The sequence below is a fragment of the Somniosus microcephalus genome, chromosome 8, assembly GCF_052327205.1.
Source record: "Somniosus microcephalus isolate GS21.2 chromosome 8, FLI_Smic_1.0, whole genome shotgun sequence".
NCBI lineage: Eukaryota > Metazoa > Chordata > Chondrichthyes > Squaliformes > Somniosidae > Somniosus > Somniosus microcephalus.
This window is the reverse complement of record NC_140994.1, coordinates 10,214,009-10,238,009: the sequence shown is the minus strand read 5'-3', so window position 1 is coordinate 10,238,009 and position 24,001 is coordinate 10,214,009. Positions and strand designations below refer to the sequence as shown.

The 24,001-nt window shown below is 49.8% G+C and overlaps 1 protein-coding gene across 2 annotated transcripts in view; it reads right to left on the bottom strand.

Annotated features, from left to right (window-relative positions):
- The window catches only part of slit1a (slit homolog 1a (Drosophila)), a 328,910-nt gene extending 305,967 nt beyond the window's left edge, over window positions 1–22,943 (bottom strand). For both annotated transcript variants that reach the window (XM_085994232.1, XM_085994233.1), the window contains exons 1-4: window positions 22,396–22,943; window positions 5,554–5,625; window positions 4,367–4,438; window positions 2,182–2,253 (exon numbers count right to left, since the gene is read on the bottom strand). In XM_085994232.1, the coding sequence (XP_085850358.1) occupies window positions 2,182–2,253; window positions 4,367–4,438; window positions 5,554–5,625; window positions 22,396–22,574 (395 nt within the window). In that variant the 5' untranslated portion in view covers window positions 22,575–22,943. The remainder of the gene's footprint in view (window positions 1–2,181; window positions 2,254–4,366; window positions 4,439–5,553; window positions 5,626–22,395) is intronic.
- Window positions 22,944–24,001: the final 1,058 nt, after the last annotated feature.

Sequence of the window (24,001 nt, the reverse complement as noted above, 5' to 3'; positions counted from 1 at the left end):
ACAATTCCTCTCCGCCTCCCACACTCACACACTGACTTGCTGATTCTTGTATACGAGCCATGATCTATAGTGACCATATTACAGAGGCCACTTAGTCTATAGTGACCACTGATTGATAGTGACCACTGATATGTAGTGACCACGAGACTAGAGTGACCACGTTACAGAGACCACTGACCTGTAGTGACCCCCTCCCAATCTACAGACGGAGGCTATAATGACCAAATCTATAGAGCGATCACAATCACGGTTTAGTGACCATCTTACAGAGCGACCACCGACCGACAGAGAGCATTTTACACAGAGATTACTGTTTTATATCAACCCTACAACAACCATCTAACGCAGAGACGATTGTTCCATAAACACCACCAGATTACATTGAGAACTTTACTGACTGACCTCTGCAATTACCTTTTTACATGCAGTGACCAGAGGTCTATGGTGAGTATCAATCTATAGTGACCATTTTAGAGAGTGTCCATCGATCTATAGAAACCATCTACAGTGGCCACTTTACACAGAGACACTGAATCATTGCGACCACCTTACACAGTGTCTACCAGTCCATTCTACAGAGAGAGCACATCAGCGACCACCAATCTTTAGTGAGACACAGACCACTGGCCTTTAGGGACCACCTAACCTGTTTCCTCTATTTAACAACAGCAACAACAACTTGCATTTATATAGCCTCATTAATGTAGTAAAATATCCCAAGGTGCTTCACAGGAGCGATTATCAAACAACATTTGACACCGAGCCACATAAGGAGATGTTAGGACAGGTGACCAAAAGCTCCGTCAAAGAGGTAGGTTTTAAGGAGCGTCTTAAAGGAGGAGAGAGAGGCGGAGAGGTTTAGGGAGGGAATTCCAGAGCTTGGGGCCCAGGCAGCTGAAGGCACGGCCGCCAATGGTGGAGCGATGAAAATCGGGGATGGTCAGGAGGAGCGCAGAAATCTCGGAGACATTCGGAAAGACATTCATTAAGGGAAGATTTCAATAATAAACTTCAAGAGATGCCTTAAGAGCTCATGCCCCATTGATTCCTTCAAAAACAGACCTCTTTCTCAATCAGACACAAATCAAACCTTACAGAATGCACAGGCACAGTTGCGGCACACAGAATCAGACTGTGCCAATGTGAAACAGGTACGGTGACCTCCCTCAGTGTTCCCTTCCTCACCTCCTCTCCTACTCTTTCCAATCTTGCATCGTGGGTCATTGTCCTTCACCTTGGGTTTCTCAACTTGGAAAATGGGAGCATTCCGCCCCTTTAAAGTAGAATGGGTCACTCTGCTCCACCCAACGAGAAGATCGGGTTCCTCCCAGCCGACTGCAACGCACTGGCTGTTGGGGGGTACAGCGCATGCCCAGGGTCAGGGGAACGAGACTGACGCAGTCTCCTCAAAGCCTACTCCATGACCGTACCTGCAGTAACCTGCCCTAACTCTTCTCCCACTGCTATTCGCTGTCTGGTTTTGCCTCTGTGCTTAAGTTAAAGGTGTTATATGAATGCGTGTTGTCGTCAATGTACACAGAATCACTGAAATTTCAGCACAGAAGGAAGCCATTCGGCCCATCCTGCCTGTGCTAGCTCCACATCACAGCCCATTTCCCCGCATTCCAGGTCATTGCATCGTTTGAACTTTCAGCGTGTTTTAAGCTCCTGTAACTCACTCCCAGCCATCTGTTCCCTGTGTAACATTCCAAGTATTCAGACAGCTGTGAATAGGTATATATTATTCCAAAGAATCCTTTGTGACAGGCCCTGTGTATCCTCTAGCCTCAGGGAATGCTCGCCATGGGGAAAGGAGAGGTTACTCTGTGTCTACGCTGCTGCCTAATTATAGGACGCACTCTCCACCCTCAACAGAGTCCTTGCCGAATCAGACAGGTCTGTAATGAGGAACATATCAGACTGTTAATTCAGCAAAGAAAGATACCATGGAAAAGCTGATCATTTTATTGCAAAGGAAGTGTTGCAACCGAGAGCCTTATACTGAGGGTGTATGTGTGAGAGAGAGTGTTATAACTGGGAGATATGATGAGAGTGCGGTGTATATATGACTATAACTGTACGGTTTCACACCACTATACTGATCCACAATGTGTTTTATACCAGCACATATTATCATGAGTCACTGACCAGAAAGGGGTAATGGCCAAGGATGTTACTCACAGTCTGTACAGAGTAGGGTTCTTCTGAAAGAGCAATTCCGGCAAGATCTGTAGCTGATTGCGATTCAGGCGCCTGCAGAATAAGAGAGAGAAACAGTCAGCTAGAAACCAAGCTTTGGAATCCCAGGCGAGTGGTCCTGGCTCTTGCTGGGGTACAGTTCCACGGGGTACTGAGTCTCCCTGAGAGCCCTCTGGGACTGAGTGCCCTCTGGGACTGAGTCTCCTCTGGGACTGAGTGCCCTCTGGGACTGAGTGCCCTCTGGGACTGAGTCTCCTCTGGGACTGAGTCTCCTCTGGGACTGAGTGCCCTCTGGGACTGAGTGCCCTCTGGGACTGAGTGCCCTCTGGGACTGAGTCTCCTCTGGGACTGAGTCTCCTCTGGGACTGAGTGCCCTCTGGGACTGAGTGCCCTCTGGGACTGAGTCTCCTCTGGGACTGAGTGCCCTCTGGGACTGAGTCTCCTCTGGGACTGAGTCTCCTCTGGGACTGAGTGCCCTCTGGGACTGAGTCTCCTCTGGGACTGAGTGCCCTCTGGGACTGAGTCTCCTCTGGGACTGAGTGCCCTCTGGGACTGAGTGCCCTCTGGGACTGAGTCTCCTCTGGGACTGAGTGCCCTCTGGGACTGAGTCTCCTCTGGGACTGAGTGCCCTCTGGGACTGAATCTCCTCTGGGACTGAGTCTCCTCTGGGACTGAGTGCCCTCTGGGACTGAGTCTCCTCTGGGACTGAGTCTCCTCTGGGACTGAGTGCCCTCTGGGACTGAGTCTCCTCTGGGACTGAGTGCCCTCTGGGACTGAGTCTCCTCTGGGACTGAGTCTCCTCTGGGACTGAGTGCCCTCTGGGACTGAGTCTCCTCTGGGACTGAGTCTCCTCTGGGACTGAGTCTCCTCTGGGACTGAGTGCCCTCTGGGACTGAGTGCCCTCTGGGACTGAGTCTCCTCTGGGACTGAGTGCCCTCTGGGACTGAGTCTCCTCTGGGACTGAGTGCCCTCTGGGACTGAGTCTCCTCTGGGACTGAGTCTCCTCTGGGACTGAGTGCCCTCTGGGACTGAGTCTCCTCTGGGACTGAGTCTCCTCTGGGACTGAGTGCCCTCTGGGACTGAGTCTCCTCTGGGACTGAGTCTCCTCTGGGACTGAGTGCCCTCTGGGACTGAGTGCCCTCTGGGACTGAGTCTCCTCTGGGACTGAGTGCCCTCTGGGACTGCAGCTGCTTACGATGGAAACTTCTAAGATTCTAAGGGGGATTGACAGGGTAGACACTTGAGAGGCTGTTTCCCCCTGGCTGGAGAGTCTGGAACTAGGGGTCACAGTCTCAGGATAAGGGGTCAGCCATTTAGGATTGAGATGAGGAGAAATTTCTTCACTCATGGGGTTGTGGATCTTTGGAATTCTCCACCCCAGAGGGCTGTGGAGGCTCAGTCGTTGAGTGTATTCAAGGCTGAGATCGATAGATTTTTGGACTCCAGGGGAATCAAGGGATATGGGGATAGTGCGGGAAGGTGGAGTTGAGGTGGAAGATCAGCCATGATCTTATTGAATGGTGGAGCAGGCTCGAGGGGCCGAATGGCCTACACCTGCTCCTATTTCTTATTTTCTTACTGAGTGCCCTCTGGTACTAAGTGCCCGCTGGTACTGAGTGCCCTCTGGTACTGAGTGCCCGCTGGTACTGAGTGCCCACTGGTACTGAGTGCCCACTGGTACTGAGTGCCCGCTGGTACTGTACTCTCTGGTGCATGACGATTCTGTGAGTTTAGACAGTGAGTGTCAGTAAGCTATGAGGAACCCGATCCTGTGTTCACACAACATCCGTGCATGAACACTTTACAGCAGGGCTCGCTGGATCGTGATCAGGAGCAGGAACTCTTCCCTAGCCCGGGTTCACTGAGCCCGTGACTGCCCCAGTCGAGATTAGGGATGGAACCTGGGTGGGGGAACCATCCTCCTCTGGTGTGGCCCAGCACCACCACAGTCAGTGTATAAAGAAGGATATGCTGATAGGGTTAGCTGAAGCGGAGTGGGAGGAGGCTGATATGAAGCGTAAACACCGGCAGAGACCAGTTGGGGCGAATGGCCTGTTTCTGTGCTGTAAATTCAAAGTAATTCTACGCAATTAACTGCTAAAATCTATGCTGCTGTGGTGAGGTCGTCAGGGAATGGGGAGACGGTGAAAATAAACCCCTTACTTACAATCTTTCCAGCTCCTTCATGTCCTCAAAGGCGCCACGCTCGATGGAACTGATGTGATTCTCCATAAGTTGCCTGAGAGGAAAGAGAGAAAGGGGTAGAATATTAACGTCGTGGTACATACTGTCACTGCATTTAACCCGGACTCGGAGCACAGAATCAGAGCGGGTGAGCACAAGATTAGTGTGCGTCAGACAAACGGGCAGTCAATCTACGGGTTAGATGCAGAGTAAAGCTCCCTCGACACTGTCCCATCAAACACTCCCAGGGCAGGTACAGCACGGGTTAGATACAGAGTAAAGCTCCCTCTACACTGTCCCATCAAACACTCCCAGGGCAGGTACAGCATGGGTTAGATACAGAGTAAAGCTCCCTCTACACTGTCCCATCAAACACTCCCAGGGCAGGTACAGCACGGGTTAGATACAGAGTAAAGCTCCCTCTACACTGTCCCATCAAACACTCCCAGGGCAGGTACAGCACGGGTTAGATACAGAGTAAAGCTCCCTCTACACTGTCCCATCAAACACTCCCAAGGCAGGTACAGCATGGGTTAGATACAGAGTAAAGCTCCCTCTACACTGTCCCATCAAACACTCCCAGGGCAGGTACAGCACGGGTTAGATACAGAGTAAAGCTCCCTCTACACTGTCGCATCAAACACTCCCAGGGCAGGTACAGCACGGGGTTAGATACAGAGTAAAGCTCCCTCTACACTGTCCCCATCAAACACTCACAGGGCAGGTACAGCACGGGTTGGATGCTTCAGTCTGCCACTTGTCCACATCAACGCTGGCACAACCCTCTGACATTGATAGAAAAGACAGGACAGTCTCGGTTCTTCCCAACCCAACTCTGCCCACCCCTCTATCTGTGCCCACGACTAGCAAGACACCCTGAACCAGAACTATTCCACACGACTAAACCAGCATGTACAACTATACCAGCCTCATAGGGGTTTAAACGGGTTCGGAAGTGCAGTGAAATGTCCTGCAAAGGAGGTTTACAGGGATGCGTTAAGCTGCGCCTGTCCTGGGGCAGTTAAACTCAGTCATGTCGATGCAATCTCTTATAAGTTGCCGCAAACAACAGGGGCGCTAACCGTACCCATGTCTAAACAGTGTAAAATCAGACAGAGCAGAGTTAATGCTCTTTTATTTCCTCTCAATGCCCTCATCAATGATACTCACAGGACCCTAATGTGCCGGAGTCCCGAGAAGTCGCTTTTGCTGATCCGCGAGATATTGTTCCCATTGAGCTCTCTGTGAAAGAGGACAAAAGAACCAGCATTAATAAACCATCCTTCCCTCGTTACCCGTCTCCGAGTCTGGCCCTCGTCTCCTCAAGGCCCTGACTCAAGCTGGGGCGACGGTCCCATAACCACCAGCTACCCTTTGTCACTTGCCTCAGTTTCAATTCTTGATGCAATACCCTAGGGAGTGAATGCTGGCAGGCTATTCGACCAAGTGTGGCATCACAGTAAGAACTATCTTTTCCTCATGTGACACCCACACTCTGTATGTTAATGTTTGGATTTTTCTTTATTCAACAGGGTTGGGGTTAAAAGAGATGAAAAACTTGCATTTATATAGCGCCTTTCACGACCTTAGGACGTCCCAAAGCACTTTACAACCAATTAAGTACTTTTTGAAGTGTAGTCACTTGTGATGTAGGAAACGCGGAAGCCAATTAGCGCACAGCCTGTGCACATGAACAGCAATGAGATAATGACCAGGTAATCTATTTATTGAGGGATAAATGTTGGCCAGGACACTGGGGAGAACTCCCCTGCTCTTCTTCGAAATAGTGCCGTGGGGTCTTCTACATCCACCTGAGAGAGCAGACAGGGCCTCGGTTTAACGTCTCATCCAAAAGACGGCACCTCTGACAGTGCAGCACTCCCTCAGTACTGCAGTGGAGTGTTAACCTAGATTTTGTGCTCAAGTCTCTGGAGTGGGGCTTGAACCCATGACCTTCCCACTCAAGAGGTGAGAGGGATACCACTGTCCCACTCCAGAGACTTGAGCACACAATCGAGGCTGATACTCCCAGTGCAGTACAGAGGGGGCACTGCACTGTCGGAGGTGCCATCTTTCAGATGAGACGTTAAACCGAGGCCCCGTCTGCTCTCTCATGTGGACATAAAAGATCCCATGGCCACTATTTCGAAGATGACCGGGGGAGATCTCCCCAGTCTACTGGCCAACATTTATCCTTCAACCAACATCACTGGTTATTATCGCATTGCTTGTTTGTGGGAGCTTGCCGTGCACAAATTGGTTGTCGTATTTCCTAGTTTACAACAGGGACTAGACTTAAAAAGTACTTATTTTTCTATAAAGCACTTTGGAACATCCTGAAGTCATGAAAGGCGCTATATAAATGCAAGTCTTTCTTTCTTTAAGCCTGCAAGAGAAGGAGAAGTAAGCCAGGAGGTAGAGAAGAGCTGACACTCAGCTCGGGTTTTAAGAGGCTGTCGATTGTAGGAGTAATTATCCTCTTAACTGAGACATTGAGAGGAAGATTCCTCGCTCCCAGTTGAGCGTTCCCATCCCTCAGCCCATTAAATATAGTGTGGCAACCACTACATCAGTGAATACTCCAGCTCGCAGCAGGAGCTGGGTACAACGAAGATCTTACTGAGGTATATAAACATCTTGTACAAACACATCTGCTTTCTCACCGCTTAATAACAGGCTTGAACACCACTGCGGGCCTGTTTGAAAATGAATACATCTGAACTTTGCACAATTGGCATTCCAGCTCCTAAAAACATTCTTGTGCAGAATGTATGGAGTCAGAGGAGACAGTTAGGGACATAGCGAAGCACCAACTCAGAAACGGCAATTCAGCCCATCAAGGCCACTCCTTGCCCAAACTGTGTGCAGTGGGAGGAGGCTGGTGCGGAGTGTAAACGCCGGCAGAGACTAGTTGGGCCGAATGGCCTGTTTCTGTGCTGTAGATTCTATGGAGTCTACCATGGACTTTACTCCCAATTGATTTTGAGGGCGATTCTCCTTGTCCCTATCCCTGGGGAATGCCAAATCCCAGTTCAGTGAAGGGGAAATAGAGACAGAGACTTATTATCACCCGACGTCACTGCCACAGGATTTAAGCGCCTCCCCATTGCCTCTTAATTGGGCCTGCACTTGGAGTAGGCCCAGGCCCAGCCTAAGAACCTTCGTGAGGCAGGAGAGAGCGGCCCTCCTCAGCTGCCTCTTGGGTGTGGGTGTCAGAACAAGCCAGGCATTGGGCGTAGCCTGCGGACTGAAGGACCCGTGGTGGGGGCGGGTGTGATGGGGTGGGGTGGGCAGGTGGACCAACTGTGCACCAAAAACATGCAAGAAAACTGAGCGCCCCCCCCCCCCCACCGCCTCCGACCCCCCGCCCATTGGCACAGCGCACCTCAGGCACCCAGTGGGACCCAGATAGGAAGATCGACTCTTTCAGGGCAAGTTCTGTATAAACACAACCTGCTCCCCCAATGTTCATCAAGCAAAGCTCCAGAACATTCATCCATTCCCGCATCTCCGTGATTTTCCCGATGGTGAGTGAGAGACTAGGAGCTGTGGGGGAGCAAAGGCATTTAGGTGTCCATGTAAACAAATCACCGAGGCCACGTCTGCTCTCTCAGGTGCATGTAAAAGGTCCCATGACAATATTTTGAAGAAGAGCAGGGGAGTTCTCCCCGGTGTCCTGGGGCCAATATTTATCCCTCAATCAACATCACTAAACCAGATTATCTGGTCATTATCACACTGCTGTTTGTGGGAGCTTGCTGTGCGCAAATTGGCCGCCATGTTTCCTACATTTACAACAGCGACTACACTTCAAAAGTACTTCATTGGCTGTAAAGCGCTTTGAGACGTCCAGAGATCGTGAAAGGCGCTGTCGAAATGCAAGTCTTTCTTTTTTCTTTAGTGCACAGCTACAGCAAGTAATCAAAGCGGCTGCTGCAACATCGGCTTTTATCACAGGGGGCTGGAATACAAAGGGGAGGAAGTGATGCTTCTGCTGTACAGAGCCTGGCTCAGACCCCACCTGGAGTAACTGTGCTCAGTCTGGGCCCCGCACCTCAGGAAGGATATATTGGCCTTGGAGGGGGTTACAGCGCAGATTCACCAGAATGATACTGGAAGCTTAAAGAGTTAAACTATGAGGACAGGTTACATAAACTTGGCTTGTATTCCCTTGAGTTTAGAAGGTTGAGGAGCGATCTAACCAAGGTGTTTAGGATGATAAAGGGATTTGATAAGGTTGACACAGAGAAACTATTTCCTCTGGTGGGAGGGAATCAAGAACGAGGGGGCATAATCTAAAAATTAAAGCTAGGCCGTTCAGAGGTGAAATCAGGAAACACTTCTTCATGCAAAGGGTAGTGGAAACCTGGAACTCTCTCCCCCAAAAGGCTGCGGAGGCCGGGGGGTCAATTGAAAAGTCCAAGAGTGAGATGGATAGATTTTTGTTGGGTAAGGGTATGAAGGAAAAGTCAAGGAAAAAGAGTTGAGGTACAGATCAGCCATCATCTAACTGAATGGCGGAACAGGTTCGAGGGGCTGGATGGCCTCCTCCTGTTCCTACATTCTATTCCCCAGCTCAATTCCTAGTAGCCCTCAGGATTTTAACATCTAACTTCCTAAAAGTGATCTGCAGAGATCACATAGAAACATAGAAGATAGGAGCAGGAGTAGGCCATTCGGCCCCTCGAGCCTGCTCCGCCATTTTATGAGATCATGGCTGATCATCCAAATTCAGTACCCTGTCCCTGCTTTCTCCCCATACCCCTTGATCCCTTTAGCCTTAAGAAATATATCTAACTCCTTCTTGAATATATTTACTGAATTGGCCTCAACTGCCTTTTGTGGTAGAGAATTCCATCGGTTCACCACTCTCTGGGTGAAGAAATTCCTCCTCATCTCTGTCCTAAATGGCTTACCCCTTATCTTTAGACTGTGACCCCTGGTTCTGGACTCCCCGCCATCGGGAACATCCTTCCTGCATCTAGTCTGTCTAGTCCTGTTAGAATTTTATAAGTTTCAATGAGATTCCCTCTCATTCTTCTAAACTCCAGCGAATATAAGCCCAATCGACCCAATCTCTCCTCATACGTCATTCCTGCCATCCCAGGTATCAGTCTGGTGAATCTTCGCTGCACTCCCTCTATGGCAAGAACATCCTTCCTCAGATAAGGCGACCAAAACTGCACACAATACTCAAGGTCTGGTCTCACCAAAGCCCTGTACAACTGCAGCAAGACATCCTTGCTCCTGTACTCGAATCCTCTCGCTATGAAGGCCAACATACCATTTGCCTTCTTAACCGCCTGCTGCACCTGCATGCTTATCTTCAGCGACTGGTGTACAAGGACACCCAGATCTCGTTGCACTTCCCCTTCTCCCAATCTATTGCCATTCAGATAATAATCCGCCTTCCTGTTTTTGCCACCGAAGTGGATAACCTCGCATTTATCCACATTATACTGCATCTGCCATGCATCTGCCCAATCACCCAACCTGTCCAAATCATACTGGAGTTTCTCGACATCCTCCTCACAGCACACACGTCCACCCAGCTTTGTGTCGTCTGCAAACTTGGAGATATTACATCTAGTTCCCTCGTCTAGATCATTAATATATATTGTGAATAGCTGGGGTCCTAGCACCAATCCCTGCAGTACCCCACTAGTCACTGCCTGCCACTCGGAAAAAAAGCCGTTTTTCCAACTCTTTGCTTCCTGTCTGCCAACCAGTTCTCTATCCAAGTCAGTACCTTACCCCCAATCCCATGTGCTTTACCTTTACATGCTAATCTCTTATGTGGGACCTTATCGAAAGCCTTCTGAAAGTCCAAATACACCACATCCACTGGTTCTCCCTTATCTATTCTGCCAGTTACATCCTCAAAAAATTCCAGTAGGTTAGTCAAGTACGATTTACCTTTTGTAAATCCATGTTGACTTTGTCCGATCCTGTCACTGTTTACCAAGTGCTCTGCTATTACATCTTTTATAATGGGCTCTAGCATTTTCCCCACTACCGATGTCAGGCTTACTGGTCTATAATTCCCTGTTTTCTCTCTGCCACCTTTTTTGAATAGTGGGGTTACATTAGCCACCCTCCAATCCATGGGAACTGTTCCAGAGTCTATAGAATTTTGGAAGATGACCAGCAATGTATCTACTATTTCTAGGGCCACTTCCTTAAGTACCCTAGGATGTAGATTATCAGGCCCTGGGGATTTATCGGCCTTCAATTCCGTCAATTTCCCTAATACCATTTCTCTACAAATACTGATTTCATTCAGTTCCTCCCTCTCATTAGACCCTATGTTCCCCGACATCTCTGGGAGGTTATTTGTGTCCTCCTTTGTGAAGACAGAACCAAAGTATGTATTTAATTGGTCTGCCATTTCTTTGTTCCCCATTTATAAATTCCCCTGATTCTGACTGCAAGGGACCTACGCTTGACTTCACCAATCTTTTTCTCTTCACATATCTATAGAAGCTTTTACAGTCAGTTTTTATGTTCCCTGCAAGCTTACGCTCACTCTATTTTTCTCCTCTTAATTAATCTCTTTGTCCTCCTTTGCTGAATCCTAAGCTGCTCCCAATCCTCAGGTTTGCTACTTTTTCTGGCCAATTTATATGTCCTCTCCTTGGATCTTATGCTATCCCTAATTTCCCTTGTTAGCCACAGTTGAGTCACCTTTTTTGTTTTATTTTTATGCCAAACAGGGATGAACAAATTCTGTAGTTCATCCATGCGATCTTTAAATGTTTGCCATTGCCTATCCACCGTCAACCCTTTAAGTAACGTTCCCCAATCCATCCTAGTCAACTCACGCCTCATACCATCGTAGTTTCCTTTATTTAAATTCAGGACCCTAGTCTCTGAGTCAAATACTTCACTCTCCATCTTAATGAAGAATTCTATCATATTATGATCGCTCCGCCCCAAGGGGCCTTGCACAACAAGATTGCTAATTAATCCTTTCTCGTTACATAATACCCAGTCTAAGATGGCCTGATCTCTAGTTGGTTCCTCGACATATTGGTCCAGGAAACTCTTTTTCCTCCCTTCCTGAGCAGCAGAAGCACCCCTGGTGCCAGGAAGTTGGCTGCTGCTGCCTTCCTCTGGTAAGTCATCCCCCTCAACAGTATCCAAATCGGTATACCTGTTTGAGAGGGGGATGGCCACAGGGGTCCCCTGTACTGCCTGCCTCTACTGCTCTGCCTGATGGTCACCCATTTCCCTTCTGCCTGTGCAGCCTTTACCTGCGGTGTGACCAACTCACTATACGTGTTATCCACGACCCTCTCAGCATCGTGAATGCTCCAAAGCCCATCCATCCGCAGCTCCAGCACCGCAATGCGGTCTGCTAGTAGCTGCAGCTGGATGCATTTCTGGCACACATGGTCGTCAGGGACACCGGCAGTGTCCCTGAATTCCCACATAGAGCAAGAGGAGCATAACATGGGGCTGGGCTGTCCTGACATGACTTACCCTTTAATTAATTTAAATTAAATCAATACCACCAATTTAATGATATACTCAAGGGCGCTTGCCTGCCAGCAGTCCCCGCTACACCACAGAGACCCTAGAAACTATAAACCACAGAATTTAAGTTTTGTAAAGAAGGAGAAAGAGTAAATACTTACCAACCAATCACTTACCCACTTTCTGGTGACGTCACACTTGGATTACTTTTTACCTCTCTCCTTCCCTCGGACTTCGGAGATTGGAGACTGGTACGCCTTACCTGGTCTCGGAGCTGTTTTTCAACTCGCCGCCGCTCAGCCTCGTTCCCTCGCAGGTCCGCCCGCCTGCCTCCGCTGCTCTGAAGGCTTACCTGGTCTCAGAGCTGTTTTTCAACTCGCCGCCGCTCAGCCTCGTTCCCTCGCAGGTCCGCCTGCCTGCCTCCGCTGCTCTGAGGCCTTACCTGGTCTCGGAGCTGTTTTTAAAGTCGCCGCCACTCAGCCTCATTCTCTCGCAGGTCTATCCTGAATATTGAATACCCCTGGATGTTGAATTCCCAGCCTTGGTCACCCTGGAGCCATGTCTCCGTAATCCCAATTATATCATATCCGTTCACATCTATTTGCGCAGCTAATTCATCCACCTTATTACGAATGCTCCTCGCATTAAGACACAAAGCCTTCAGCTATACAGATCAGCCATGATCTCACTGTATGGTGCAACAGGCTCGAGCGGCTGAATGGCCTCCTCCTGTCCCTTACGCATCATTAAAGGCTGACACGTCAGTAAAAAAAAAAATTGCATTTCTATAGCGCCTTTCACAACCTCAGGACGTCCCAAAGAGCTTTACAGCCAATGAAGTACTTTTGAGGTGTAGTCACTGTTATAATGTAGGAAACACGGCAGTCAATTTGCATTGCGCTCACTTGGAGGTCAAACTCCAAACCATCGTCAACACCTTCACCGAAGCGTACGCGAGCATGGGCCTTACACTAAACATCCGTAAGACAAAGGTCCTCTACCAACCTGCCTCCGCCACACAGTACTGTCCCCTGATTATCAAAATCCAGGACAAGGCCTTGGACAACATGGACCACTTTCCATACCTCGGGAGTCTACTGTCAACAAGGGCAGACGTCGACGACGAAGTCCAACACTGCCTTCAGTGTGCCAGTGCAGCCTTCGGTCGCCTGAGGAAGAGAGTGTTTGAAGACCAGGACCTCAAACTCGGCACTAAGCTCATGGTCTACAGCGCAGCAGTGATACCCGCCCCCCTGTATGCCTCAGAGACATGGACCATGTACAGCAGGCACCTCAAAGCACTGGAGAGGTACCACCAACGCTGCCTCTGCAAGATCCTGCAAATCCATTGGCAGGATAGGCACACCAACGTCAGTGTTCTCGCTCAGGCCAACATCCCCAGCATTGAAGCTTTGACCACGCTCGATCAGCTCAGATGGGCGGGTCACATTGTTCGCATGCCCGATACGAGACTCCCAAAACAAGCGCTCTACTCGGAGCTCCGGCACGGCAAGAGAGCCCCAGGTGGGCAGAGGAAAGGCTTCAAGGACACCCTCAAAGCCTCCTTGAAAAAGTGTAACATCCCCACCGACACCTGGGAATCCCTGGCCCAAGACCGCACAAAGTGGAGGAGAAGCATCCAGGAGGGCGCCGAACACCTCGAGTCTCTTCGCCGGGAGCAAGCGGAAGCCAAGCGCAGGCAGCGCAAGGAGCGCACGTCAACCCAAGCACCCCACCCACCCGCCCCTTCAACCACCGTCTGCCCCACCTGTGACAGAGACAGTAGGTCCCGCATTGGACTCATCAGTCACCTGAGAACTCATTTTTAATGTGGAAGCAAGTCATCCTCGGTTCCGAGGGACTGCCTAAGAAGAAGAGCAAGCTCCCACCAACAACAATATGATAATCTGTTTTAGTGATGTTGATAGAGGGATAAATATTGACCAGGACGCCGGGGATAACTTCCCTGCCCTTCTTCGAAATAGTGCTGTGGGATCTTTTACAGGCACCTGAGAGAGCAGGCAGGCCTTGGTTTAATACCTCATCTGAAAGACGGCACCGTCGACAGTGCAGCGCTCCCTCAGTACTGACCCTCTGACAGTGCGGCACTCCCTCAGTACTGCCCCTCCGACAGTGCGGCGCTCCCTCAGTACTGCCCCTCCGACAGTGCAGCGCTCCCTCAGTACTGCCCCTCCGACAGTGCGGCGCTCCCTCAGTGCTGCCCCTCCGACAGTGCGGCGCTCCCTCAGCACTGCCCCTCCGACAGTGCAGCACTCCCTCAGTACTGCCCCTCCGACAGTGCGGCGCTCCCTCAGTACTGCCCCTCCGACAGTGCGGCGCTCCCCCAGTACTGCCCCTCCGACAGTGCGGCGCTCCCTCAGTACTGCCCCTCCGACAGTGCGGCGCTCCCTCAGTACTGCCCCTCCGACAGTGCGGCGCTCCCTCAGTACTGCCCCTCCGACAGTGCGGCGCTCCCTCAGTACTGCCCCTCCGACAGTGCAGCACTCCTTCAGCACTGCACTGGGAGTGTCAGCCTGTATTTTTGTGCTCAAGTCTCATGGAATGGGACTTGAACCCACAGCCTTCTGACTCAGAGGCGAGAGGGTGCTGCCCACTGAGCCACGGCTGACACTATGACAGTGCAAGAGTGCTGCATCGTCAGAGGGTCTCATCATTCAGATGAGTTAAACTGATGCCCCTGTCTGCCTGTTCAGGTGGACGTTAAAGATCCCACGGCACAATTGGCAGGAGCGTTCTCCCTCTGTCCTGACCAACGTCTGTCTCTCAACCAACACCACTGAAGAAAACAAAAATCAGACTAACTGGTCTCATTGCTGCTTGTGGGATCTTGCTGTGTGCAAAATGGATGCTGCCTTTACATAACAACGAGCAACTGTAATTCATTCTGTGATTCACCAGAATGATACCGGGGCTAAAAGGGTTAAATTATGAGGAAAGGTTGCATAGACTGGGCTTGTATTCCCTCGAGTTTAGAAGATTAAGTGGCGATCTAATCGAGATCTTTAAGATGATTAAAGGAGTTGATCGGGTCGAGAGAGAGAAACTATTTCCTCTGGTGGGGGGAGTCCAGAACAAGGGGGCAGAACCTTAAAATTAGAGCCAGGCCGTTCAGGGGTGATGTCAGGAAGCACTTCTTCACACAAAGGGTGGTGGAAATCTGGAACTTTCCCTCAAAAAGCTGTTGAGGCTGGGGGTCAATTGAAAAATTCAGCACTGAGTTTGATAGGTTTTTGTTGGATAAGGGTATTAAGGGTTCAGGAACCAAGGCGGGTAGATGGAGCTAAGATACAGATCAGCCATGAGCTCATTGGATGGCGGAACAGGGTCGAGGGGCTGAATGGCCTCGTCCTGATCCTATGTGCCTTGAGAGATGTGATATAAGTGCGAGCCCTTCTTTTGAAACAGCACACAGGAATCCAACTGGGACTTGTTAACCACTGCACTGAAAGCAGCCACGGAGAAACCAGCACACAGTGAGGCTGCTATCTGTGGCTCAATTTATAAAGGCAGGCATGAGCCCCCGTTACCCCACCCCCACCCCATTCCCCGGTCTGTCCTGATTTAGCTGATATGAGTCGAAGGGGCATTAGAGAGAGAGAGGGAAGTCGGCCAGGGTTCTTAAACTTCTTCTTCTGGTGGGGGAGGCTAGGGCAAAGGGGTATAACCTTAAAATCAGAGCCAGGCCATTCAGGAGAGAAGTTAGGAAACACTTCTTCATGCAAAGGGTGGTAGGAGTGTGGAACTCTCTCCCACAGAAAGCAGCAGATGCTGGGAGTCAATTAATAATTTTAAATTGGAGATTGATAGATTTTTGCTAGACAAGGGCATTAAGCAATAGGGAGCCAAGGCAGGTAGATGGAGTTAGGATACAGATCATCCATGATCTCATTGAATGGCAGAACAGGCTCAAGGGGCTGAATGGCCTTGTCCTGATCCTATGTGCCCCCGATGGCTAGTGAATGTGCACAGATATTGAGTGACGGCAGTATTGGGTATGGTGATGCTTCTACAGTCCAATAGCTCGCTGATGCACGCTGTCTCGACATAAACCACAGCCACTTGGCCGACATACTGGAAGGGAAGTGAAGCTGTGGCGCTGTATCCCAATTCTGCGCTCTGTAGTGACAGACCCTACAAACATTCGGGGCTGTCACGTTCCGCGAGGACCAGGCTAGCTTTCGACTCGCTAGTTCCGCCGCTAGGTTCTCAACACTTGCCAGATTTTACAGGTGGGGGGTCGAGCAGGCCCTCAGGCCCCATCACTGGAAACACAGATCAAGGATCGAAGAATCTCATGCATACAGGATTCCTCAAAAATAAAAACACATGCTGCCAATACATTAACCCTTACCCTACTGAATAAACAGGGGCTGTACATTAACCCTTACCCTGCCGGATAAACAGGGGCTGAATAAACAGGAACTCCGCACAGTCACTACCTCTCACTCTCAGTGTCAGTGAGGTACAAACACTATCACTATTTCTCACTCCGCGTATAATGAATTACTTTAAAGTGCAGTCATATTGGTACACAGCAAGATCCCATCAGCAGAGGTGAGATGAATGATTAAACAGTGAGGAGCACTGGCCAGGACACCGGGAGAACGCCTTGCACTTCTTCAAATAATCACACAGAGGAGTCTTTATGCCCACCTGAACAGGGAGACATGGCCTGGGATTAACGGCCCCCCTGAATTCTTACAACCCAGCGCTCCCTGAGCTGAAGTGTCGGCCGAGATCATGAACTCAGGTTCTGGAGTAGGGCTCAACTCACAATCTTCTGACTTAGAAACAAAAATGCTATCAACTCACAGGCATATATATAAACCGTCACCTCCCAAATACACAACCTCTTCCAACTAGAAGGACAAGGGCAGCAGGCACAGGGGAACACCACCATCTTCAAGTTCCCCTCCAAGTCACACACCATCCTGACTTAGAAGTATATCGTCGATCCTTCATCGTCGCTGGGTCAAAATCCTGGAACTCCCTCCCAAACAGCACTGTGGGAGCACCTTCACCACACGGACTGCAGCGGTTCAAGAAGGCGGCTCACCACCACATGCCGAGAATTAATTTTAAAAATCATATACACAGGTACACAGACACGCACAGACATATATATAAAGTCACATATACACGCATATGTACGCATAGACACGCACACACAAACTCTCTCACACACACACAGCTGATTCCCTCAGTGGTTCTGCAGGAAACAGAAGTGGGGAAAGGCAGAATACAAAGCAGGTGGGTGAGACCCATACACCCTCGAGACTCACCCTAATTGCCTTTCCCCCCCCCCGCCATCCCCCAACCCCTACACACAGACAGATGCCAAGTTGTGGAATGGAAGGAAATGGCCTCCCCGCACCGGCGATGTGAATGGGCAGCCCAGCCTGTTAACGACATGTCAGATCATGAAAAATTCATCCTTTAATATGAAATGTGCAGCACCGGGGCCAAAACCAGACCACTGAAGTCACACACACATCTCACGCAGAACAGGGGCAATCCACACATGAGCTAAGGGTGGAGTCTGATCGAGGGGTTCGGGGGGTTTATATATATATAGAATAACAGATACCCGGGAGTGAGTTACAGGCTGGAATCTAATCGAGGGTTCGGGGGGTTTATATATAGAATAACAGATACCCGGGAGTGAGTTACAGGCTGGAATCTAATCGAGGGTTCGGGGGGTTTATATATAGAATAACAGATACCCGGGAGTGAGTTACAGGCTGGAATCTAATCGAGGGTTCGGGGGGTTTATATATAGAATAACAGATACCCGGGAGTGAGTTACAGGCTGGAATCTAATCGAGGGGTTTGGGGGGTTTATATATAAAATAACAGATACCCGGGAGTGAGTTACAGGCTGGAATCTAATCGAGGGGTTTGGGGGGTTTATATATAGAATAACGGGTACCCGGGAGTGAGTTACAGGCTGGAATCTAATCGAGGGGTTCGGGGGGTTTATATATAGAATAACAGATACCCGGGAGTGAGTTACAGGCTGGAATCTAATCGAGGGGTTCGGGGGGTTTATATATAGAATAACAGATACCCGGGAGTGAGTTACAGGCTGGAATCTAATCGAGGGGTTCGGCGGGTTTATATATAGAATAACAGATACCCGGGAGTGAGTTACAGACTGGAATCTAATCGAGGGGTTTGGGGGGTTTATATATAGAATAACAGATACCCGGGAGTGAGTTACAGGCTGGAATCTAATCGAGGGGTTTGGGGGGTTTATATATAAAATAACAGATACCCGGGAGTGAGTTACAGGCTGGAATCTAATCGAGGGGTTTGGGGGGTTTATATATAGAATAACAGATACCCGGGAGTGAGTTACAGGCTGGAATCTAATCGAGGGGTTTGGGGGGTTTATATATAAAATAACAGATACCCGGGAGTGAGTTACAGGCTGGAATCTAATCGAGGGGTTCGGGGGGTTTATATATAGAATAACAGATACCCGGGAGTGAGTTACAGACTGGAATCTAATCGAGGGGTTTGGGGGGTTTATATATAAAATAACAGATACCCGGGAGTGAGTTACAGGCTGGAATCTAATCGAGGGGTTCGGGGGGTTTATATATAGAATAACGGGTACCCGGGAGTGAGTTACAGACTGGAATCTAATCGAGGGGTTTGGGGAGTTTATATATAGAATAACAGATACCCGGGAGTGAGTTACAGGCTGGAATCTAATCGAGGGGTTCGGGGGGTTTATATATAGAATAACAGATACCCGGGAGTGAGTTACAGACTGGAATCTAATCGAGGGGTTTGGGGGGTTTATATATAAAATAACAGATACCCGGGAGTGAGTTACAGGCTGGAATCTAATCGAGGGGTTCGGGGGGTTTATATATAGAATAACAGATACCCGGGAGTGATTTACAGACTGGAATCTAATCGAGGGGTTTGGGGAGTTTATATATAGAATAACAGATACCCGGGAGTGAGTTACAGGCTGGAATCTAATCGAGGGGTTCGGGGGGTTTATATATAGAATAACAGATACCCGGGAGTGAGTTACAGGCTGGAATCTAATCGAGGGTTCGGGGGGTTTATATATAGAATAACAGATACCTGGGAGTGAGTTACAGGCTGGAATCTAATTGATGTTTCGGATGAGATACCCAGGAACATTTGGGAGTTGAGAGGGGCAGAAGACAGTACAGCAGTAATTCCAAGATATGGTGCTCCCAGTGGGGACAGACACTGGCAGGGAGCAAATTTCAGATGCTCACTGGCTTCCACCGCTGGATTTTCCCGAGTACTGCCCCCTGCTGGGAGTGTAGATTCATCCCTCCTGAGCAAAGCGCGAGTTCCTTAACTGAGGCCTGAGGTGAACTTGGAACTCCTCATGTCGTTTTCAAAAGCACACGCGCTCCAGGCTCCTTTGCTGGTTCAGGGGATGGTTTCACTCTGCCTAATGTGCTCCCGACCCTACAGACCCCAGGTTACATCCACAGGCTGCTGGGTTAGCTGACCTCTGCTGCAGTGGCAATTGTAGCTCTACCATCGTTCTCAGCACCCCCCGTGGTAAGGAGGGGGGGAACTCTAGCTGATTGCAATGCAGTGAAAGTGCATATGTATGTGTGAGTGTGAGAGAGTGTGTGTGAGTGTGAAAGTGTATGTGGGGGAGTGCGTGTGAGTGTGAAAGTGCGTGTGCGTGTGAGTGTATGTGTGTGTGAGTGTATGTGTGTGTGAAAGTGTGTGTTAGTGTGTGCGTGTGAGTGTATGTGTGTGTGAGTGTATGTGTGTGTGAAAGTGTGTGTTAGTGTGTGCGTGTGAGTGTATGTGTGTGAGTGTGTGTGTGTGTGTGAGTGTGTGTGTGTGTGAGTGTGAGTGTGAGTGTATGTGTGTGTGTGTGTGAGTGTGAGTGTGAGTGTATGTGTGTGTGTGTGTGAGTGTGTGTGTGAGTGTGTGTGTGAGTGTGTGTGTGTGAGTGTGAGTGTGAGTGTGTGGGTGTGTGAGTGTGAGTGTATGTGTGTGCGAGTGTGGGTGTGAGTGTGAGTGTGAGTGTGTGTGTGTGTGAGTGTGTGAGTGTGAGTGTGAGTGTATGTGTGTGTGTGAGTGTGTGAGTGTGAGTGTGAGTGTATGTGTGTGAGTGTGTGTGTGAGTGAGTGAGTGTGTGAGTGTGAGTGTGTGTGTGTGTGAGTGTGTGTGTGTGTGTGTGTGCGAGTGTGAGTGTGTGTGCGAGTGTGTGTGTGTGTGTGTGTGTGTGAGTGTGAGTGTGTGAGTGTGTGTGTGTGAGTGTGAGTGTATGTGTGTGTGTGTGAGTGTGAGTGTGTGTGTGAGTGAGTGTGAGTGTGTGAGTGTGAGTGTGTGTGTGAGTGTGAGTGTGTGGGTGTGTGTGTGAGTGTATGTGTGTGCGAGTGTGTGTGTGGGTGTGTGTGTGAGTGTGTGTGTGTGTGAGTGTGTGTGTGCGAGTGTGAGTGTGTGTGTGTGGGTGTGTGAGTGTGAGTGTGTGTGTGTGTGTGAGTGTGTGTGTGTGGGTGTGTGAGTGTGAGTGTATGTGTGTGCGAGTGTGTGTGTGTGTGAGTGTGTGAGTGTGTGTGTGTGCGAGTGTGAGTGTGTGTGTGGGTGTGTGAGTGTGTGTGCGAGTGTGTGTGTGTGTGTGTGTGTGTGTGTGTGTGAGTGTGAGTGTGTAAAGTCAGCACCATTTTTGCTGTGATGCCCCCATGGTAAAGTAGCCTGCCGACAATCACTGCCTAACTCACACTTGAAGCACGGCAAGGTACCTGAGGGCACTTGCAGGAGAAGAGGAAAGAGAATGTAGTGTAAAAGACACATTCCTTCAATATTACATGACGCTCGGGTATCGAGGGGAGCTTTCAAGACTGAGAGTGATAGATTTTTGTTGGGTAAGGGTATCCAGGGATATGGGGCAAAGGCAGGATAATGGGGTTGAGGTACAGATCAGCCATGATCCCATTGAGTGGCGGAGCAGGCTCGAGGGGCTGAATGGCCTCCTCCTGTTCCTATGTGCCTATGACAAATGAACTAGAGGGGAAATGAGGAGACTTTCTTTTTACGAAACGAGTTGTTATGAGCTGGAATGTGCTGCCTGAAAGGGCGGTGGAAGGAGATTCAATATTACTTTCAAAAGGGGATTGGATAAATATTGAAAATGAAAAATTTGCAGGGCTGTAGGGATAGAGTGGTGGTGGGGGGGGGGGAGTGGGACTAATTGGAGAGCTCTTTCAAACTGCTGTAAGAGTCTATGATCACATCCATGTTCTCTGTACGTGCCTGCACCACCTTCACCTCTCACTGTGTCCATGATGTACGATGGAGTTCACACCAGTGGATCAATGGCTTGTTCCTCCTGGGTTATCGACAGATTACTGGTGCGGGAGGGGCTGATTCCGTGGGGGGGTGTCCAAGTTCGAGAAACGCCACAAACTTTTATCTTTGGCTAGAGGAAACCGAACACAAAAACGGCGGCGTTTTCGCTGGCCAGCGGTGGGGTCAGTCTGCGTGCGGACATCCGGATCGCTGACCCCCCCCCCCACTAACTAACCTTTCACCAGCTGGACATCACCTTACACACACTCACACTCACGACACAACAGGGCGCAGGACTGTCTGCATGGGAAGGACTGCGTTCTGAGAAACTTGAACCCAACATCTCAATGCCACCGTTAGTCCTGGTAAGAAATTAATTTTTTAAAACAAATCTTTTTCCATGAAAGAAAGGATTTGCATTTCTCCAGCACCTTTCACAACCTCAGGACGTCCCAAAGCGCTTGACAGCCAATTAGTAGTTTTCGAAGTGTAGTCACTGTTGTAATGTAGGAAACGCAGCAGCTAATTTGCGCACAGCAAGGTCCCACAAACAGCAATGTGAGAATGACCAGATAATCTGTTTTTAGTGCTGTTGGCTGAGGGATAAATATTGGCCCCAGGACACCGGGGAGAACTCCTCCTGCTCGTCTTCAAAATAGTGGCCATGGGATCTTTATGTCCACCTGAGAAAACAGACAGGGCCTCGGTTTTAATGTCTCACCCGAAAGACGGCACCTCCGACAGTGCAGCTCTCCCTCAGTACTGGCACTGGGCGGGTCAGCCTGGATTATGGGCTGAAATCTCTGGAGTGGGGACTCGAACCCATGACCTTCTGACTCGGAGGCGAGAGTGCTGCCCACTGAGCCACGGTTGACACCGCGATGAATTGGAGAGGGCGAACATCGAAACAAGGAAATAGAACCAGCCGCCGCTAGTCACTTAACGCAAAACGCTTTGAAAGTCGTGGCCCGTGCGCGGGAGATGGAACTACCAGTTAATTACAGCGGCTGACGACTTCTTCCGCAGCATCCCACGGTCGCATGCTGTGCGTTCAGTGCAGGAGCCTTACACGGTCGCAGAGAATTTAGAAGTTTGGTATTGGCACTCGTTAAGGGACACCAGACAAGGTCTGGACAATTCCCCCCCACCCCGCTTCCCCAAACAAGGTGAAGGAACAGACAGGCAGAAATAAGGCGGGTTAATACTCACAGTCTCTCGGCGTTCCTTGGGATATTCTTGGGGATGTTTCTCAGCCCCAGCCCGTGGCAGTCTACTGTGGTCCCCGCACAGCTACAGAGAGCCGGGCAAGCACTTGTACAGATCCCGCAGGCAGCCAGCAGGAGAATCCCAGTCCTTACGATCCCAGGCAGCTTCCAGCTTCTGTCCATGGTGTTCAGGAGGCACGGGGAGGGAGAGGGAGGGGGAAAGAGAGAGATGAGGAAATCCTTCAGTCTCCAGAAAAACCTTCAGAGCATGTCAAAACACCAAAGCTTTCTCAATCCAGTCCTTCTGTCTTGCCCCCCCCAAAGGATCTATTCTGGGTCACAAACCCTCAAAAGCACAATAGAAGGGAGGGTTCCTTGTGATGCCGACACTGTAATCCAGCCTCTGATCTTCAGGATCGATATCTGTTATCTTACCCCCCACTGGAGAATCTCTCTGTCTTACTCTCTCTCTCTCTCTCTCGTTCTATTCCAAAAAAAAACCTCTGTTACAAGCTGCATCTGACTGCCTATAGAATAAAACCGTCACACACATCCATCAATGAGACCACAAATAGCAGAGGTGACCCCGCCCCCCGATCACACAGTCCCTGCTGTTCCTGCACAGGCTGGTGGGGCCGCTGCCAATCACACCCCCTACGCCCTCCTCCTCTCCCCTCCCTTCCCCAAAAGACTAACAGCAGGTTACGGCAAGGAGAGACAGAAGGAGATAACATAATCATTCTGTTTTGTGGTGCGTGAATCACCTGATTTGTGTGTGTGTGTGTTTCAGATTTAACCGGCAAGATTTGTTGGAACGGAAAACTGCACAGATGTGAAAAGAGTCTGAGTTAATTGTTTATCCGAATTTGTTTCCACGTCTCTTGTTAATCATCTGTTGTACTGTCGAGAGAGAGAAAAAAAACTAAACACAGCCCTCAGAAAGTCTGGCAACATTTTAATTTTGTTGCTGCCTTCATGGAATAATAAATAAAAAAGAATGTTGTGCAGCTAATTACTGTTTACATTTAACTTTGTACTGGGATTGTGCTATGCAGCTCAGAAGGTCCCACGTTCCATTCCCGCAGGACATCCTGACTCAGCTGATCACAGCAAGCTTGGCTGCAGTGGACACTACAGTTTGGCCTCAGTACCAATGTTCCCTCTAATTTTTCTTCGGTACGCGGCCCCTTTAAACTTGCCGCGCGGCCACGCAGGTGCGGTATCGTTTCCAGCGGCAGCAGCTGGTGAGCGGCCTGCGCGGGACCTCCCGATTGGTGCGCAGCTACCCATCTTAGGGGGAACATTGCTCAGTACCCAGGGCTGGGGAGTGGAGGGAGGGCGGGGGAAAGCAGCCGAGGTTCCTGATCCTATCCAGAGACTGCTGGAAAGTTGTGTGTGTGTGTGTGTGTGGAGGGGGGCGGGGTGGTGCGGGCAGCAGAAGGAATTAAGCTCGGCCGCGATGCCCCCCTTGTTCAAATAGCTGACCAGTGCTCACTGGCTGTGCTCAGGCAGGATGAAAGACCCTTTGAGTGAGAGGGGTGCGCACAGAACCATACTCCAGTGTCTTCAGGACGGATGAGGAAGGGGTGGAAACATACAGTGAAATTGCA